The sequence below is a fragment of the Pseudophryne corroboree genome, chromosome 5 (genome assembly GCF_028390025.1).
Source record: "Pseudophryne corroboree isolate aPseCor3 chromosome 5, aPseCor3.hap2, whole genome shotgun sequence".
NCBI classification, from domain to species: domain Eukaryota; kingdom Metazoa; phylum Chordata; class Amphibia; order Anura; family Myobatrachidae; genus Pseudophryne; species Pseudophryne corroboree.
Genome location: NC_086448.1, coordinates 74,398,983 through 74,419,443, shown reverse-complemented (window position 1 = coordinate 74,419,443; position 20,461 = coordinate 74,398,983). Strand labels below are relative to the sequence as shown.

Genomic DNA, 20,461 nt, shown 5'->3' with positions numbered 1-20,461 from the left:
GCCCAGGCCCCCCCAACCCTGCACCCTGTAGTGCCTCTGTGTGTGGGAGCATGGCGCGCAGCGTGCGATCGCTGTGCGGTACCTCAGAAGCCGTCACTGAAGTCTTCTCTGCTTCTTCTACTCACCTGTCTTCTGACTTCTGGCTCTGCAAGGGGGGTGACGGCTGGCTCTGGGAATGAGCCCCTAGGCGTACCTAGTGATCAAACCCTCAGGAGCTAATGGTGTCCTGTAGCCAAAGAAGCAGAGCCTTGAAACTCACAGAAGTAGTTCTGACTTCTCTCCCCTAAGTCCCACGAAGCAGGGAGACTGTTGCCAGCAGTACTCCCTGAAAATAAAAAACCTAACATAAGTCTTTTTCAGAGAAACTCAGTAGAGCTCCTCAGAGTGCATCCAGTCTCACTGGGCACAGATTCTAAACTGGAGTCTGGAGGAGGGGCATAGAAGGAGGAGCCAGGTCACACCATTTGAAAGTCTTAAAGTGCCCATGTCTCCTGCGGATCCTGTCTATACCCCATGGTTCTTGAAGTGACCCCAGCATCCTCTAGGACGTATGAGAAATATATATATATATATATACACAAGTAGAAAACCACAGCACTCGCCACCCCAGAAGCGGGGTACAGCAAACCACCAACCACTCATAGGGTGGGGTGCATGTAACACAGCACTCGCCACCCCAGAAGCGGGGCACACAGCTGCACTTACCACTCACAGGGTGGGGTGCATGCAGCCCATGACCACATCACTCTAATACATACAAACAGAAAACCCAGCACTCACCAAAGTAAGCTCACTTATCCTCAACAATTCAATAAATAAATGATGGGGGTTTTGTTAGTGAATTGGCCAATGCACGGAAGCCTGCAAACCGATCGCCAAGGTACCCCACTTTCAAGCAGGTCCTACACTATCACAGAGTCTTAAAACCTGACTACTTCACTGCTGTTGCACACATCATCTGCCTGCTAGATTTAATGTGCACCTGCCCAAACTTTGTGGCTTTTAAGCCACAAAGTTGATGATGTGTGCAACAGCAGTGAAGTAGTAGGGGTTAATATAAACAGGTTGTGCACCTCAAACATTTGAAGCACCCATTTTTCCTAGAAGGACATTTTTTACAGGTGGATCTTTGTTAAAGCCTGTTACGTCTGTTTTGACTACAATAACTTTGATGTTTCTTCTGAAAACATTTTAAGTCTGGATCAGATGCCACAATCTGCCAAAGCTCTTTAGTTTTTTTGGAGGTCTGCACACTGATATTATCATATTGATTCACCCACTGAATTTTTTTCTGGATCTTAGAGGTTTTTCGCATGGCCTGTCTGTTGCTATTAGCAACCGTTTTGTTTTTGGCCTTAATCAAATCTCTCCGTGGGTACCCCCTCTTAATGAATTTGGTAATCATGTTCTCCAACTGCCTTTCCCTGACTTCCTTCTCACTCGTGATTTTGCAAACCCTCAAAAACTGAGAGTATGGCAATTCCTTTACTGTGGATATTGGATGGAAACTGTGGTGATGTAATAATGTGTTGCGATCTGTTGGCTTAGTATATAAGCATGTATTGATAAGCCCATTCTTAATTTGTATACAAACATCTAGGAAACAAATCTCCATTTTGCTACAAGTCATGATAAATTTAATGGGACTTACTGATCTATTTTGAGATGCAATCAACAGCCTTAATACATCTATATCACCTTTCCAAAAGACCAACAGGTCGGCTATGTATCTATAATACAAAACCAAACAGCGAGAAACCACTGGATCTTCAAAAAATATGGTTCTTTCCGTTTGCCACATATAGCTATTTGCAAAGGCCGATGCTACCGGGGAACCCATGGCACACCCGGTCATTTGGCGGTAGTAAGCGCCATTAAACAGAAAATAATTGTGCTTTAAGGTAAACACCAGCAATTGCAAATAGAACTGTAAGTCCGGACCTCTGTACTTTGGGTTACCCGTTAGCACTTGTCTAACTGCCTCTAATACCCCCTCATGGGGGATACACGTGTAGAGGCTTGTGACATCTAGGGATGCCATTATGGTCTCCTCTGGTAAACCTTCTAGACCTCCTAATTTCTCAAGCAACATATCCATATCCTTCAGATACCTAAACGTGTCCTGTATACAGGGTTGTAAATAAAAATCCAACACCTCTGCCACAGGTTCACACAGTGACCCCCTGGCGGATATGATAGTTCTGCCAGGAGGGCACTGTGCATTTTTGTGCATCTTGGGAAGGGTGTAAAAAATAGGTACCACTGGGAAGTCAGTAATCAATTTCGTTCCCATTTCTTTGGTGATGAGTCCCTCCTCAATCGCCTTCTGGACCATCAAGTCCAACTTCCCCTTATACTCATGAGTAGGGTCTTTCGGAAGGCAGTAATCATTTCTGTGTCCCCTAACAGGCGTTCACACACAGCGATATATTTGGCGGTGTCCTGTATTACAATTGACCTGCCTTTGTCCGCACCACGGATAATAATATCACGCCTTTTACCTAATTCAGTTAGTGCTTTTCGTTCCCCTATCGACAAATTGGGTTTATAGGGGGTTTTTACCATCGTGGGGACTTTATCCAGTAGCCTGTGAAACGTTTTAATGGACATATTATTGGAAATGGGATCACAACGTGATGTCTTCCCCAACTGTGCAAATCTCGCAGGTAAAAATGACCGTGCAGAAAGTGTCTGTTGCTTGGAAAAATGCTCTTTGATATCTTCATATATAAAAGCCAAGTACCACTGACTGACTCATCACAAAATCTCCAGAACCATGAAGACAATGAACTTGAAATTTGGACGGTAGCTTTGTTTTGAGACATAGGCCCCCACTAAGAAGGTATTTTTCAAAAGTCCACCCCCAAAGGGTTGAAAAGGAGTGAAATGTGTTTTTTTATAAATTATTAATTATCTCTTAATCCAGATAAGATTTAGATTTGTTTTTTGCATACAAATGTTACCAAATTGAGTGCCTGAGTAGGTGTATATATTTTAAGAAGCATGTTAATCTTGGTTTAAAAACAATCATTTTGTAACAATTCTTTTACCGAAATATGACGATTTTTGTTTCATTTTAAATTGTAGGATTGTTAGGGGCTTCTTTAGTATCCACCCGAAACGGTCTTCATTCCGAGAATTCCTCTGATCCCATCAGACTACCATTTCCAGTTCAAACGGCTGCAGTTCCCAGTTAAGGTCTGCTACGCCATGACCATTAACAAAGCTCAGGGGCAGAGTGTGAAAGTGGCTGGTGTGGATCTGAGGAGTGACTGCTTCTCCCATGGCCAGTTGTATGTTGCCAGTTCCAGAGTCAGCTCCTCTGACAGACTGGCCATTCTCCAGCCTGAAGGAAAGACTAAAAATGTAGTTTACCAGGAAGTCCTTCACAATTTTACAAGCACGGAAATACTTGAAATTCCGTAGCGATATATATGTGTATACTGTATATAATTACACTCACTATTTCAGCAATTTAGAAAAATGACCAGCACTCACGGTTTAGATGAACGTGAAGAGTTTTATTCTTCAAGAAAAATCCATGTGAAGCACAATCTGGTAGCTGTGGCCCAACAGCTGTTTCAACCAAAACGGTTTTCCTCAGGAACATGGATTTTTCTTGAAGAATAAAACTCTCTTCACGTTCATCTAAACCGTGAGTGCTGGTAATTTCTTTTTCTAAATTACTGAAAAACTGAGTGTAATTATTATTATCTTTTACCCTGCACCACCACCTTGCCAATGATTTACAAAAGTTTGAGTGCTGTCTTTTTCCAGAACTATGTGTATATATACAGATGTATCTTACTGCAAAGTAGCATGTTGCATTACAGCATGCTGCATGGCGTGCCAGGCTGTGACTATTCAAAGTTGGCGATTGCTTAATTTTTGAAGCGATCGATGGCTGCAAATTGTCTCTGCCGGGCATGCCATGCAGCAAGCAGTGTTGCAGCATGCTCCATCGGAGCAAAGATGAGCATGGCTACATCTGTGGATAGATAGATATGGGATGCAGTCACAATGCCAGCTGTCATGATACTGGACGTTGCAGTACCGACGCCGGAATCCCAACAACCATCAGAATCCCGACGCAGGAACTCCAAAAGGGCCAGGAGACTGACGCCGGAATCCCGACAGCTGGCATACTAACAACCCGCCGGGTTATGTTTAGGGCCAAAGGAGGGGGGTGGGGGGCTAGGTTAAGGCTCCAGACAGGGAGTTAGGTTTAGGCTGTGGGGAGGGTTAGGGTTAGGCACCCCCAGGGCAGATTAGGGTCAGGCTGCGGGGAAAGGAGAGTTCGGTTTAGGCACCTCCTGGTGGTGGTTAGTCAGGCACCAAGGGGGAGGTTAGGATTATTCTGCAGGAACCAAGGGTTAGGGGGGAGGGGAAGAACACCCCAAAGTCACCCCTGTTGGGATTTCCACCTTCGAGATCCCAGCGCCGGTATAATGACCGCCGGAATCCCATGCGCCTGCATTACATGCTGAATCATATCTATGTGTGTGTGTGTATATATATATATATATATCTCCTATATATTAGCCTAGATCTGTGACTTTGTGCCTCATTTGCTAACGCTGGGCGGAGTCACAACACTGGGCGGAGTTAGTCAAATGAGTCACAGATCTGGGCAAATAGGAGACTAGGAGCAGATGGTATGGGCATGGCACAGGCAGGGGTGCATACCTCCCAGCTTTCTTCAGGCAGACAGGGGTGCATACCTCCCAGCTTTCTTCAGGCAGAAGGAGGGACACATGCGTGGCAAAAAGGGGAGTGGCCAACTAAAAGGGGCGTGGCTTCGCAGGAGGGCCAACGATCGTGAGCCACGCCCCGTTTTCGTTAGTGAGGGGGCATGCCCAGCACTCTGTGAGCTGCTGGCATGCCCCAGGGGCAGATTATGAGTCCAGGGGGCCCAGGGCACTTGAGACAAGGGGGCCCTATCTCATTGCTGTGCCTGCTGTGGGTTTGGGGGCGTGGCCTAATCGCGGCCTGTTACTGCATACCCTCCAACTACCTTTTTGGCAGGTACAGTACCCGCAGCGCCTCCAGACCCCTCCCCAATGCACCACACCTCCGCACCTTCCCCTCCACCACATGCGGCACCCCATCCCTCCCACACACGCTGTGCCTTCAGACCCCCTACACCACCCACGGCTCCCACTCCCCCGCCCCTCCACCACCCACAGCACTTCCAGACCCCCTCCACCATCCACCCCCCATATATGTCTCCCCCCACACCTGCCCCCCCCCTCCACCCGCAGCATCTGCAGACACCCTCCTGCATCCGCGGTCCCCCCCCCTCCCCCACCCACGGCACCCCCACACCCGCCCCTCCACCACCTGCAGCGCCTCCGGACCCCCTTCCCCATCCACCACACCACCCGCACCTGCCCCTCCCCCACCCGCAGCACCTCCGGACCCCCTACCCCACCCCCGGCACGCCCCCCCTCCACCTGCAGCATCTACAGACACCCTCCCCCATCCACAGTCCCCCCCGCACCCGCTACATTCTGTACATCATGCCCTGCAGGTGCTGTTCACGCCGTCGCAAGGGGCTGCGCCTCCTTCATCATCGCACGCCCTTTTATTGTGCAATATTTAACCACTAACAAAGGAATGCAGGTAATACTCCATATAATACAAATATTGAACCCCAGAAAGGCATCCAAGGGTTAAGGGACGTAGCCCCTTTCGACGGTGTGAAGAGCGCCCGTAGGGCGCGATGAAGCACCTAGTGTGTATGTGTATATATATATATGGGATCCGGTCTGAAGATCGACAGTGTCTAGGTCGACCACTATAGGTCGACAGTCGCTACGTCGACATGTTTTCAAGTCCGACAGGGTTTATAGGCCAACATGTTCTAGGTCGACAGGTCAAAAGGACGACATGAGTTTTTAATTTCTCTGACGTCCTAGTGGATGCTGGGAACTCCGTAAGGACCATGGGGAATAGCGGCTCCGCAGGAGACAGGGCACATCTAAAGAAAGCTTTAGGATCACCTGGTGTGCACTGGCTCCTCCCCCTATGACCCTCCTCCAAGCCTCAGTTAGATTTTCTGTGCCCGACGAGAAGGGTGCACACTAGGGGCTCTCCTGAGCTCTTTGTGAAAGTTTTAGTTTAGGTTTATTATTTTCAGTGAGACCTGCTGGCAACAGGCTCACTGCATCGAGGGACTAAGGGGAGAAGAAGCGAACTCACCTGCGTGCAGAGTGGATTGGGCTTCTTAGGCTACTGGACATTAGCTCCAGAGGGACGATCACAGGTTCAGCCTGGATGGGTCACCGGAGCCGCGCCGCCGGCCCCCTTACAGAGCCAGAAGAGCGAAGAGGTCCGGAAAAATCGGCGGCAGAAGAATTTCCTGTCTTCAGATAAAGGTAGGCGCACAGCACCGCAGCTGTGCGCCATTGCTCTCAGCACACTTCACACTCCGGTCACTGAGGGTGCAGGGCGCTGGGGGGGCAGCGCCCTGAGACGCAATAAATCGATAGAAAACCTTTTATGGCTAAAATAAATGCATCACATATAACTCCTGGGCTATATGGATGCATTTAACCCCTGCCAAAACATACAAGAAAACGGATGATAAGGACGCCGAGAAAGGGGCGGAGCCTATCTCCTCAGCACACTGGCGCCATTTTCCCTCACAGCTCAGTTGGAGGGAAGCTCCCTGGCTCTCCCCTGCAGTCACTACACTACAGAAAGGGGTTAAAAAAGAGAGGGGGGCACAAATTAGGCGCAGTATAAACAATACAGCAGCTATAAAGGGAAAAACACTTATATAAGGTTATCCCTGTATATATATAGCGCTCTGGTGTGTGCTGGCAAACTCTCCCTCTGTCTCCCCGAAGGGCTAGTGGGGTCCTGTCCTCTATCAGAGCATTCCCTGTGTGTGTGCTGTGTGTCGGTACGTTTGTGTCGACATGTATGAGGAGAAAAATGATGAGGAGACGGAGTAGAGTGTCTGTAATAGTGTTGTCACCCCCTGGGGGGTCGACACCTGAGTGGATGTACTGTTGAAATTGCGTGACAGTGTCAGCTTTGTATAAAAGACAGTGGTTGACATGAGACAGCCGGCTACTCAGCTTGTGCATGTCCAGACGTCTCATACAGGGGCTCTAAAGCGCCCGTTACCTCAGATACAGACGCCGACACGGATACTGACTCCTGTGTCGACGGTGAAGAGACAACAGTGATTTCCAATAGGGCCACACATTGCATGATTGAGGCAATGGAAAAAGTTTACACTCTTCTGATAATATAAATACCACCAAAAAAAAAGGGGTATTATGTTTGGTGAGGAAAAACTTCCTGTAGTTTTCCTGAATCTGAGAAATAAAATGAGGTGTGTGATGATGCGTGGGTTTCCCCCCGATAACAATTGATAATTTCTAAAAAGTTATTGGCAGTATACCTTTTCCCGCCAGAGGTTAGGGTGCGTTGGGAAACACCCCCTAGGGGGGATAAGGCGCTCACACGCTTGTAAGAACAAGGGCTCTACCCTCTCTGGAGATGGCCGCCCTTAGGGATCCTGCTGATAGAAAGCAGGAGGGTATCCAAAAATGTATTTACACACATACTGGTGTTATACTGCGACCAGCAATCGCCTCAGCCTGGATGTGCAGTGCTGGGTTGGCGTGGTCGGATTCCCTGACTGGAAATTTGATATCCTAGATAAGGACAGTATATTATTGCCTATAGAGCAATTAAAAGATGCATTTCTATATATGCATGATGCACAGCGGAATATTTGACGACTGGCATCAAGTATAAGTGCGTTGTCCAATTATACCAGTAAAGTGGTCAGGTGATGCGGATTCCAAACGGCATTTGGAAGTATTGCCTTAACAAAAAAGGGGATGTACCCCAGGTCGCCTCTCAAAATAAGACGCCGTATTATCAGGCGCAGTCCTGGTTGGCAAGCGGACAAAAGGGTTCCTCTTTTCTGCTCGTGACAGAGGGAGAGGAAAATGGCTGCAGAGATCAGTCAGTTCCAAGGAACAGAAACTCTTTTCCGCCTCTGCCAAGCCCTCAGTATGACGCTAGGGCTTTACAAGTTCAGGCACGGTGGGGTCCCGTTCTCAATGAATTTCAGTGCGCAGTGGGCTCACTCGCAAGTAGACCCCTGGGTCCTTCAGGTAATATTTCAGGGGTACAAATTGGAATTCGAGACGTATCCCCCTCGCCGTTTCCAAAGGTCTGTTTTACCGACGTCTCCCGCTGACAGGGAGGCAGTTTTGGAAACCATTCACAAGCTGTATTCCCAGCAGGTGATAATCAAGATACCCCTCCTGCAACAGGGAACGGGGTATTATTCCACACTATTGTGGTACCGAAGCCAGACGGCTCGGTGAGACCGATTTTAAAATCTAAAATCTTTGAACACTTGCATACAGAGGTTCAAATTCAAAATTGAGTCACTCAGAGCAGTGATTGCAAACCTGGAAGAAGGGGACTACATGATGTCTCGGGACATCAAGGATGCTTACCTTCATGTCAAAATTTACCCTTCTCACCAAGGGTATTTCAGGTTATGGTACAGAACTGTCACTATCAGTTCGGACGCTGCCGTAGGGATGGTCCACGGCACCCCGGGTCTTTACCAAGGTAATGGCCGAAATGATATCCCTTCGAAGGAAGGAAATTTTAGTTATCCCTTACTTGGACGATTCCTTGATAAGGGTAAGATCCAGGGAACACTTGGAAGTCGGTGTAGCACTATCTCAGGTAGTGTTGCGGCAGCACGATTGGATTCTCAATATTCGAAAATCGCAGCTGGTTCCGACGACTTGTCTTCTGTTCCTAGGGATGATCCTGGACACAGTCCAGAAAGAAGGTGTTTCTCCCGGAGGAGAAAGCCAGGGAGTTATCCGAGCTAGTCAGGAACCTCCTAAAACCGAACCAAGTCTCAGTGCATCAATGCACAAGGGTTCTGGGTAAAAATGGTGGCTTCCTACGAAGCAATCCCATTCGGCAGATTCCACGCAAGACTTTCCAGTGGAACCTACTGGACAAATGGTCCGGGTCGCATCTTCAGATGCTTCAGCGGATAACCCTGTCACCGGGGACAAGGGTATCCCTCCTGTGGTGGTTGCAGAGTGCTCATCTTCTAGAGGGCCGCAGATTCGGCATTCGGGACTGGGTCCTGGTGGCCACGGATGCCAGCCTGCGAGGCTGGGGAGCAGTCACACAGGGAAGGAATTTCCAGGGCTTATGGTCAAGCCTGGAGACATCTCTTCATATAAACATTCTGGAACTAAGGGCCATTTACAATGCCCTAAGTCAAGCGAAACCCCTGCTTCAGGGTCAGGCGGTATTGATCCAATCGGACAACATCACGTCAGTCGCCCACGTAAACAGACAGGGCGGCACGGGAAGCAGGGGGGCAATGGCAGAAGCTGCAAGGATTCTTCGCTGGGCGGAAGATCATGTGATAGCACTGTCAGCAGTGTTCATTCCGGGAGTGGACAACTGGGAAGCAGACTTCCTCAGCAGACACGATCTACACCCGGGAGAGTGGGGACTTCATCCAGAAGTCTTCCACATGATTGTGAACCGTTGGGAAAAACCAAAGGTGGATATGATGGCGTCCCGCCTCAACAAAAAACTGGACAGGTATTGCGCCAGGTCAAGAGACCCTCAGGCAATAGCTGTGGACGCTCTGGTAACACCGTGGGTGTTCCAGTCAGTATATGTGTTCCCTCCTCTGCCTCTCATACCAAAAGTACTGAGAATTATACGGCAAAGGGGAGTAAGAACGATACTCGTGGCTCCGGATTGGCCAAGAAGAACTTGGTATCCGGAACTTCAAGAGATGCTCACGGACGAACCGTGGCCTCTACCTCTAAGAAAGGACCTGCTCCAGCAGGGGCCTTGTTTGTTCCAAGACTTACCGCGGCTGCGTTTGACGGCTTGGTGGTTGAACGCCGGATCCTGAAGGAAAAAGGCATTCCAGATGAAGTCATCCCTACCCTGGTCAAGGCCAGGAAGGACGTAACCGCAAAACATTATCACCGCATTTGGCGAAAATATGTTGCGTGGTGGGAGGCCAAGAAGGCCCCTACAGAGGAATTTCAACTGGGTCGTTTCCTCCATTTCCTGCAAACAGGACTGTCTATGGGCCTAAAATTAGGGTCCATTAAGGTTCAATTTTCGGCCCTGTCGATTTTCTTCCAAAAGGAACTGGCTTCAGTGCCTGAAGTTCAGACATTTGTAAAAGGGGTACTGCATATACAGCCTCCTTTTGTGCCTCCAGTGGCACCTTGGGATCTCAATGTTGTGTTGAGTTTCCTAAAGTCACATTGGTTTGAACCACTCACCACTGTGGACTTAAAATATCTCACATGGAAGGTGACGATGCTGTTAGCCCTGGCTTCAGCCAGGCGTGTGTCAGAATTGGCGGCTTTATCATATAAAAGCCCTTATTTAATTTTTCATTCTGACAGGGCAGAATTGAGGACTTGTCCTCAATTTCTACCTAAGGTGGTTTCTGCATTTCACATGAAGCAACCTATTGTGGTACCTGCGGCTACTAAGGACTTGGAGGATTCCAAGTTGCTTGACGTGGTCAGGGCCCTGTAAATATATGTTTCCAGGACGGCTGGAGTCAGAAAATCTGACTCGCTGTTTATCCTGTATGCACCCAACAAACTGGGTGCTCCTGCTTCTAAGCAGACGATTGCTCGTTGGATTTGTAGTACAATTCAGCTTGCACATTCTGTGGCAGGCCTGCCACAGCCAAAAATCTTAAAATGCCCACTCCACAAGGAAGGTGGGCTCATCTTGGGCAGCTGCCCGAGGGGTCTCGGCTTTACAACTTTGCCGAGCAGTTACTTGGTCAGGAGCAAATACGTTTGTAAAATTCTACAAATTTGATACCCTGGCTGAGGAGGACCTGGAGTTCTCTCATTCGGTGCTGCAGAGTCATCCGCACTCTCCCGCCCGTTTGGGAGCTTTGGTATAATCCCCATGGTCCTTACGGAGTTCCCAGCATCCACTAGGACGTCAGAGAAAATAAGAATTTACTTACCGATAATTCTATTTCTCGTAGTCCGTAGTGGATGCTGGGCGCCCGTCCCAAGTGCGGATTGTCTGCAATACTGGTACATAATTATTGTTACCAAAAAATTTGGGTTATTGTTGTAGTGAGCCATCTTTTATAGAGGCTTCTCTATTATCATGCTGTTAACAGGGTTCAGATCACAAGTTGTACAGTGTGATTGGTGTGGCTGGTATGAGTCTTACCCGGGATTCAAAATCCTTCCTTATTGTGTACGCTCGTCCGGGCACAGTATCCTAACTGAGGCTTGGAGGAGGGTCATAGGGGGAGGAGCCAGTGCACACCAGGTGATCCTAAAGCTTTCTTTAGATGTGCCCTGTCTCCTGCGGAGCCGCTATTCCCCATGGTCCTTACGGAGTTCCCAGCATCCACTACGGACTACGAGAAATAGAATTATCGGTAAGTAAATTCTTATTTTTTTTTTCTTTTTTTGAACTTTTTCATACTTAACGATCCACGTGGACTACGATTGGAACGGTAACCTGTGCCGAGCGCAGCGGTAGCGGAGCGAGGCACCTTGCCCGAAGCATGGCGAGCAAAGCGAGCCATGCGAGGGGACACAGTGCACTAATTGGGCTTCCCGGTCATGGTACGGAGAAAATGACACCAAAAACACATGAAAAACTCATGTCGCCCTTTTGACCTGTCGACCTTAACATTGTCGACCTAGACACTGTCGATCTAATGATCCACACCCCTATATATAATATATATATATATATATATATATAATCAACAGAGTGGACTGCTGGGACTCCAGTTCCGGGCCCGGACAGAGAAGGGGGCCTGCAAATTTCTCTGCAATACGGAGAATGTTAATTGTAACTGGTCACCAGTTCTCTCCTGCTTTTACTTACTAATGAATCTAACCCTTAGGATTAGGGAGACTATATAACATTAATATAAATATATAGTTTTGTTTATTTTTTTAGTGGTTTTTTTTGTTTATAACACTTACTATATGCTAGTCACTGAATACTGTATGTTAACGACATAAGCAATAAAAAATTACATAATTTACAATCGTGTCCTGGGCCCCGCAATTTCTGATGGCAGCTCTGTTTCTCTACCAGGGTAAGTCCAGCTGCCCCTGAGGGGTGATATTAGGCAATTTAGGGGAGTCAAAATAAGGTCTCCCCTGCCCCCTCCCAACCTGACCTAAAAAACCATTGTGGTGCCTCTTCGCATACTAGGAATAATTTGGGATGACGAGATGAAGCCATCAGAATGATTTCAAGAAGGTCATTATTTTGCACTTAGACAATTGCAAGTGAATTGATAGACCAAATGTTGGTTCTGTCTGCAAAAAGACTGTCTCCATCATCTGTGAATAAAAGGAAACATTTTACAGAGACACTTACCTATTAAATAAAGGAAAACATTTCCTGCGGTTCTTTTGGATAGCCATAATCAAACTACATGTGATTTTTACTCTATATATTAAGATTAAGCGCAATTCACTCAGGGCTAAGAAACAACCATGTCATTGTCAGGCAATTCCACAGTTGGCCACGCCACCTCACTTTGGTACATTTTGAGTCCAAAATATGTTGGACAGCATTCGTAGAGCGCAGCCAGCAATTTTAGATCTTCGACCAAAAGTTAACTCACAATTTATACTAAGGAAAAAAAAAAAGAAAGAAAACCCGGATGTCTCTTGTCTCCAAAACAGGAATATCATTTTCACCGTCTCTTTCTTCATCACCAGATGGTCTCAATCAGTAAATATTTGATTGAGAGCCGTATAGCCGGTTCTTGCTGAATCTTTGGATTCCCTTCAAGAAGCTGTTATAGCAACATAAAGCAAACTTCCAGTTTCTGGATGGGAAGACATGATGGAGATAAACGAGAGGCTGGTTATGTCAGGGAAGACTACCTGAGGCCGTGAGAATATTTTGCTGGACTGGTTCCATGTGAGAAGATCACAGGAGGAAGGATGACGAAATGTTGGATTGTTGGTCAGGAACCAACATTCTGTTGCTCTTTGGACATGCGTGAAAATGTTCACATGAATTCCTCATAAGTTCAGTGCCAAGGCCTCTCAGATGTAACATCTGTGATAGAATCATAGTGAGAGAGAAAAGGGCCTATAATCCGCTTGTGGTTTTGTGTTTGGTTATATCAACTGCTGTGTGTATCTCAAAGATTCCCCCAAATTACATCACGGCTGTCAGGATTTAGTTAAGGTGCCAGCTTAGATTCCATTACCAGGGAAGACATTTTTCTTTGGCTAAGCTCAAAGTATTCTATACTCTCCGACAAGGGATGGTGGGCGGGTGGTCCAACAGTGCTGCTATGTCTTTTTGAAAAATAATTCATACAGTTTTTAACAACTAATGGTTTCATTGAAAATGATTGCCGTTACGTGAACCAAGTAAGACCGTCATCTTTAAAACTTTACATAATGATTTGCCTCCTTAATTAGCTATTTCCTAAAGAGGAGATGTATCAAACCGTCTGTAGAGGACTGGTGCAGAAATTGTCCATAGTAACTGATCAGCTTTTAGCGATCATTTTATACAATGGACTTGATAAATTATAGATTGCTATGGTTGCTACAGGCAACTTCTCCACTGAACCTTTAGAAGGTATGAGACATTTAAGACTTCAGTAGCAGCGACAATTCTTCTGCAACTTTTATCTTGCCTGCTGATGGTGCTTTCCTTTGCTAAAGCTACCTAAAGGGACAATTGGGTGTCAAGTACTGTGTGATTGCAATGATCAAGTTTCTGTATATTGAGGTGATGCAAATTAAGTTAATTTGGTTAAAATTTACTGTGTGATTCCATTTGATGCTGCCATTATTATTATTATTATTGTATATGTTTTAGCCATCATTCTTGATAAGTGAATTGACTAATTATAATATTCATTTATTTCTGTCTTCAAGGCCACTGTTTCGTGGAAACTCCGATGTGGATCAGCTAGAAAAGATATTTGAGTAAGTTGCAGCAATTCTGAAACTGTTTTCTGATCTGATGACTGAGTATCGCCAGTGATTTCCAGAAAGTCAGTATACAGTACATATACATACAGTAGTATCGTTTTCAGTGTCTTCACTCGTTACCCTGACAATATCTCTCGGCTATAGAGTAGTCTGGTTTCTCTGGAGCAATAGCTCCATCTAGTGTACTCTGGGGACGTTGGAGATAGAGGGCAATGGTCTAGATGTCATATGCTATATAAACTCTGCTAACATATAGCAATCACTGCTCTGCAGAATGCAGGACATATAGCAATCACTGCTCTACAGAATGCAGGACATATAGCAATCACTGCTCTACAGAATGCAGGACATATAGCAAGCACTGCTCTACAGAATGCAGGACATATAGCAATCACTGCTCTACAGAATGCAGGACATATAGCAATCACTGCTCTACAGAATGCAGGACATATAGCAATCACTGCTCTACAGAATGCAGGACATATAGCAATCACTGCTCTACAGAATGCAGGACATATAGCAATCACTGCGCTGCAGAATGCAGGACATATAGCAATCACTGCTCTACAGAATGCAGGACATATAGCAATCACTGCTCTACAGAATGCAGGACATATAGCAATCACTGCTCTACAGAATGCAGGACATATAGCAATCACTGCTCTACAGAATGCAGGACATATAGCAATCACTGCTCTACAGAATGCAGGACATATAGCAATCACTGCTCTACAGAATGCAGGACATATAGCAATCACTGCTCTACAGAATGCAGGACATATAGCAATCACTGCGCTGCAGAATGCAGGACATATAGCAATCACTGCTCTACAGAATGCAGAACATATAGCAATCACTGCTCTACAGAATGCAGGACATATAGCAAGCACTGCTCTACAGAATGCAGGACATATAGCAAGCACTGCTCTACAGAATGCAGGACATATAGCAATCACTGCTCTACAGAATGCAGGACATATAGTAATCACTGCTCTACAGAATGCAGGACATATAGCACTCACTGCTCTACAGAATGCAGGACATATAGCAATCACTGCTCTACAGAATGCAGGACATATAGCACTCACTGCTTTACAGAGTGCAGGACATATAGCAATCACTGCTCTACAGAGTGCAGGACGGAGTGCTCCTACTTGTCCTCCATCAGTAATATTTTACTAATGAATTTAGAGAAGTTGTTTTTAAGGTTTAACTTGTACCAACTATGGCATACAGCTTCCAAGCCCAGCTGCCTATTATAATCATCTCCATTTGTCAGCCTGTCTTCTTCCATAGTATAATGCTGACTGAGCCACTAGGAATGTAGTAAAGAACAGTGCGATCATGTGTACAAACAACTGTGGGGGTATGTATCAAGCAGTGTAGAGTGGAGAAGTGGACAGATTGCCCATATCAACCAATCAGCATATACTGTACTTATTTTATAGAATGTACGTTATTCGTGGCATAACATATGTGATTGGTCGCTATGGGCAACTTGTCCACTATTTTCAATGCTTGATACATGTCCGTAAATGCCAGTCCTGATTTTATTAACTGTGTTTGCCAGGAGAGGTTATAATAAAGGTGGTGCCACATTCTCAGGGGTCTATGTACTAAGCCTTGGAGAGAGATAAAGTGGATGGAGATAAAGTACCAACCAATCAGCTCTTGTCGTTTTTCAAACACAGCCTGTGACACGGCAGTTAGGAGCTGATTGGTTGGAACTTTATCTCTTTCCACTTTACCTCTCTCCAAGGCTTAGTAAATAGACCCGACAGATATCACCAGCCACCACCTCTTTGTTCTAAATATCTTTATATTGCATAATTCTATAGAATGTACTTTATAAATGTTACCATAACACTGATTGGTTGCCATGGGCAACTTCTCCACTGTCTCACTTCTCTACTCTTTTCACTGCTTCATGAATAGACCCCTATATGTGAGTAGATTATGCTATGTTACCATCCTGCCTATTTGGGGACGTATCACTTAGCTGTCGTCATCATCCTGTAGCCTGCATGTGTCTGCTAATGGTGATGTTATTCCCCTCGCAGTGTAATAGGGCTCCCGGAGGAAGAGGAGTGGCCTGGCGAAGTCGCAGTTCCACAAAGTTCCTTCCATTACCGGCAGCCGCAACCCATAGAAGACGTGATTCCAGACATTGATGAACTCGGCAAAGATTTGCTCATCGTGAGTTGACCATAAGAAAGGAAAATCGATACATTCAGTTGGTCCCTTTTGCAGTAACTGTTCGCGGTTATGGACTGTTTCCCCGCTGGTTGGACTAAATTGCATGGATTTGGTTGTTTGGGTAATGGTAGGGATTGCAGGCTGCTTGGCAGATAAACTTGCTACAACCAGATTGTAAGTTAGGACCATTTAGATCTTATCACAGTTTGACCGGGCAAGTCTGGTCCTTTTTTACCAACATGGGTAGCAGTTGAGCCAGTTAAATTGAAAAAAAAAAAAACGTAGTACGTGTCCCTTACCACACATAACTGCCGTGGATCTTCCAAACGCTATTTTAGTTTGTATGTCAATTTTGGAGAAATGGTCTGATATACCATCTGACATTGGGCAGCTGGTCTGAGATAGCAGCCGTCATTAAGAGTGTTGGGAGGTATGGAATCAGGCCCACTGTGAGGCAGCAGTATAATAATAACCCAACATTGCCACCCTACATTCACCTTTGTTTTCTTACAGAAATGTCTGATATTCAGCCCTGCAAATCGTGTAACCGCCTTCAGCGCCCTCTCCCATCCTTACTTTGATGATTTAGAGACGCACAAAATTAGTTTGGAACGCCACAGGCAGAGGGCTGGAGATGAGAATACAGCTGCCACCAAGAGCCCTTGAGAGTCACTCTGTATAGATGGACAACACCATATTGCCATGTGGGCTGACTCATCTGGGAGCTCACCCTAAGACACTGACCTGCAGCAAGCCACGTCTACCTGCAACAAAAAAAAAACTGTTTACTCTCCTCAAATCAATGCAAACCCCGCGCAGCTTCACCTGTTTGTCTTCATTTTACCAGGGTTCTCTCCAGGTCAAAGCAAAGCTGCTGATCAATTATGCTGCCTTTCGTTGGACATAAAAGCTGCCGGTGTAATATAGATGAAACTGTTCACTGCCACCACAGGATGGACTAGATTTACAGCTGCTAAATGCCTGATTGGAGGACTTGTTTCTTGTTATTAATTAAAGTGCAACACCAACTCAAAGGGAGGCTGTCATTTTGTGGACTGAACCATTAATCCAGAATATACCGTCTACACACCCTTCATCATGGCTCCTTCCACCACTAACCCAGTACTCTGCTCTCGAACGTCCCATTTAATTTACTATTGTGGTTACCTGTGCTAAACACCTCTCTCATCAATGCATTCAGCACAGGGAGCTGCAATAAAGGACTTCAAGAGCAGTGTGTTTATCTCTCTGCCTCATGTGCCTCTTTTTTTCGCTCTGCCTCATGCCGCAGTGATGTCACTAGTGAAATTAACAAACTGTATTCTCTTGGGTTATGGTCATACTTGCCTACTGAGTTCCCTGAGAGGAAATCCATGCTTCAAGTGTTGCGCTGTGGAGCTTGGCAACACAAATTACGTCTTTAAGAAAATTGCCTGTTGTTTCATCAAGCCCCTGCCCAGTTCACTGCTCTTCCAGAGTATGAGATTGGTTCAGCCCACAAAATGGCTGCCTCCACTCTGAGGGGGTTGGCAGGTACATTTAAGTGTTTATATTAAAGATGTTTGAATTTGTAATCTCTCAAGAGCCGACACTGGTTCACGTATGTATTTTTTTTTTTTTAGATGTATCCGGCTGCTTTTTCTGAGTATGGCATGCAGGACATGAAATGTTTGTGTTTTGTTTTTTCACTTAAATGTAAAGAACTTACCACGGATGCTTGGTATTCGGGCAACGTTCTGTTTTTCCTCTGGTTTTATTGTTGTGTTTTGAGAATTTTTTTCTCAGATGGATTAAGAATTGTATGATACATATGTCTGAGGGAAAGCAGCATGTAATTCAACTCTTCATGTTTTTTTAAGTGGACTAAAGATTGAAATGAGATGTACGGAATGTATTTTGTTACAAGAGTCCACAAGTAAAGACAAAGTTAAGTTTATGAACAGAGTGGTTTAAATGCTGGCCTGCCAAAAGGATGCTGTTATGTGATGTTGTGCACTTATTAATCCACATATATGGCATAGTACATGGATCAGTAGGCCGAGATATCGGTAACTACAGGGGTACAACATTGCACCCTCTGATGGGTGGAGGGCAGATCGGGGACTGTCCTCTGAATGGTGATGTATACTTTGTATTGTGCCCATATGTAGGAAGATGTTGTTTTGAAGGACACAATATTTAAAGTACTTCAATGGGTGCAAAGTAGAAACTTGCACGGGGATGGGGGTAGGGGGTCCCAGGATAGCGGAGAGCTTGCATAGCGAGCATGCGATTACCACAGTCTACGCAGCAGCTGCAATGCGAGATAAGGTTTGCAGCAGGATCCTGGGGTGGCTGAATGGGTGAGGTTTTTTGTATTGGGTAAGGGACCATTTTAAACACAAATCAGGATCAGTTGAGCAATATTTTAGGAATAAAAAGCAAAAAGTTGAAATTGGTGACGGGTTGCTCCTATATTGGTAATAGGCTGGACTTGCAATGACCTGTTACTGTTCCTAAATGCATCTTTCCAGCTGGACCAAAGTAAGTACATTGTCATTTTAAAGGGACAGCCCCTAATGGCGGAAGTGGGTGTGCATCAGTGTGTGATGGAGAAATAGGCAGGATTGCGACCAATGAACGGGAGCAATTGCCCTCTTCTGAAATACTATTCAGGTGCTACTATACTGTATATATCAACACATTATTGCAGCGGGCTCGGTATGCTTGACCGCCGCACGGGATGCCGAATGTCAGTATACCGCCATCAGCATCCCGAGCTGTGAAATGCCAGCAGGGGGGCAAGCGCAACTAAGCCCCTTGCGGCTCGCCACAAGTTCTATTCTGCCTCTATGGGTGTTGTGGACACTCATAGAGGGGGTATCACCTACCTACCGGTATAGTTCCCCCATCGGGATCCCGGCGTCTGTACTGTGACCAACGGAATCCTGACGATTGACATATGCTAACCGTAGCAAGTTCCATATTAGGGAGCAGCAGTAAGGTAGAGAGGAGAACCGAGGCACTACAAGTTCTAGCAGGCCATGCCACTTGGTACCACAAGTTGCAATAGCATGGTGTATTATTTCAGGTACACAATATAAATAAATAAATAAATCCCTTTTCTCATTATATATTTTCACAAAATCCCCCCACAACTGCTGTAACTTAGGGCAGTGTTCACGAGCACAGAGTGTCTATTGCAGGCCTGGCCAACCTGTGGCTCTCTAGCTGTTGTGGAACTACAAGTCCCAGCATACCCTCCCACCAATCAGCTGGTGAAGCATACTGGCACTTGTAGTTTCACAACAGCTGCCCATGCCTGGTTTTTGTACTTAACAGCAATCCCTGACAGTCTTGCATATAGATTATTTTGCACTTAAGCAAAGGGCGCTGGGGTTGATGGTTACTGTACTCCGTGCATTCATGGAGTGTTAAGGTGGGTACACACTGTCCAATATATCAGCCGTTCTCTTGAACGGCCGATATATTGCGGATCCGTCGGCCAGTGTGTACGGGCGATATGTCTGTGAACTCCGTCGTTCACAGACATATCGCGTTGGCCCCGCAGCATAGCTGACGTCCAATATATCTAGCGATATATTGGCGTGTCACTGTGTGTGTAGGGGCGGTCGGCTGACCTCCCGTACACATGCTGCGGCAGCCAGCGGTGATTGACAGCTGAACTTTGCGGGCGTGTGTACACGCCCACCCAGTTCATGACGTCAGTCCCCGACGGATCGGGCAGCGGGTATTCCCAACACACTGCCCGATCCGTCCATAGATATATCTGCCGATATCTATCAGTGTGTACCCACCTTTAGGCAGATTGTTTCAATACCTTTGGTCTATGGGAAAGTAGCTTACTGCCGGTTTACTGTCATTTTACAGGCACCTCTAAATTGCTGAAGACCCAAAAGCTTTAACACATGCTCTATCCCCATGGCAGACCCGTAGGATCAGTTATCTCAGTGGTTCTCAAACTCGGTCCTCAGGACCCCACACGGTGCATATTTTGCAGGTAACCCAGTAAGTGCACAGGTGTATTAATTACTCACTGGCACATTTTAAAAAGTCCACAGGTGGAGTTAATTATTTCACTTGTGATTCTGAGAGGAGACCTGGAAAACATGCACTGTGTGGGGTCCTGAGGACCGAGTTTGAGAACCTGTGAGTTATCTTATCTCTTTGTATTCAGATTGCATATAAAATGAACAGACAGTACCTTTTTTCATATGCTCTTAGCTAAAACTGTAAATATCATATATTAGGCATTTATT

General features: G+C 46.0%; 1 protein-coding gene across 2 annotated transcripts in view; it reads left to right on the top strand.

Moving 5' to 3' along the window:
* CDK6 (cyclin dependent kinase 6) overlaps positions 1–18,138 on the top strand; it is a 295,151-nt gene extending 277,013 nt beyond the window's left edge. For both annotated transcript variants that reach the window (XM_063921385.1, XM_063921384.1), the window contains 3 exons: positions 13,950–14,000; positions 16,067–16,202; positions 16,716–18,138. In XM_063921385.1, the coding sequence (XP_063777455.1) occupies positions 13,950–14,000; positions 16,067–16,202; positions 16,716–16,868 (340 nt within the window). In that variant the 3' untranslated portion in view covers positions 16,869–18,138. The remainder of the gene's footprint in view (positions 1–13,949; positions 14,001–16,066; positions 16,203–16,715) is intronic.
* Positions 18,139–20,461: the final 2,323 nt, after the last annotated feature.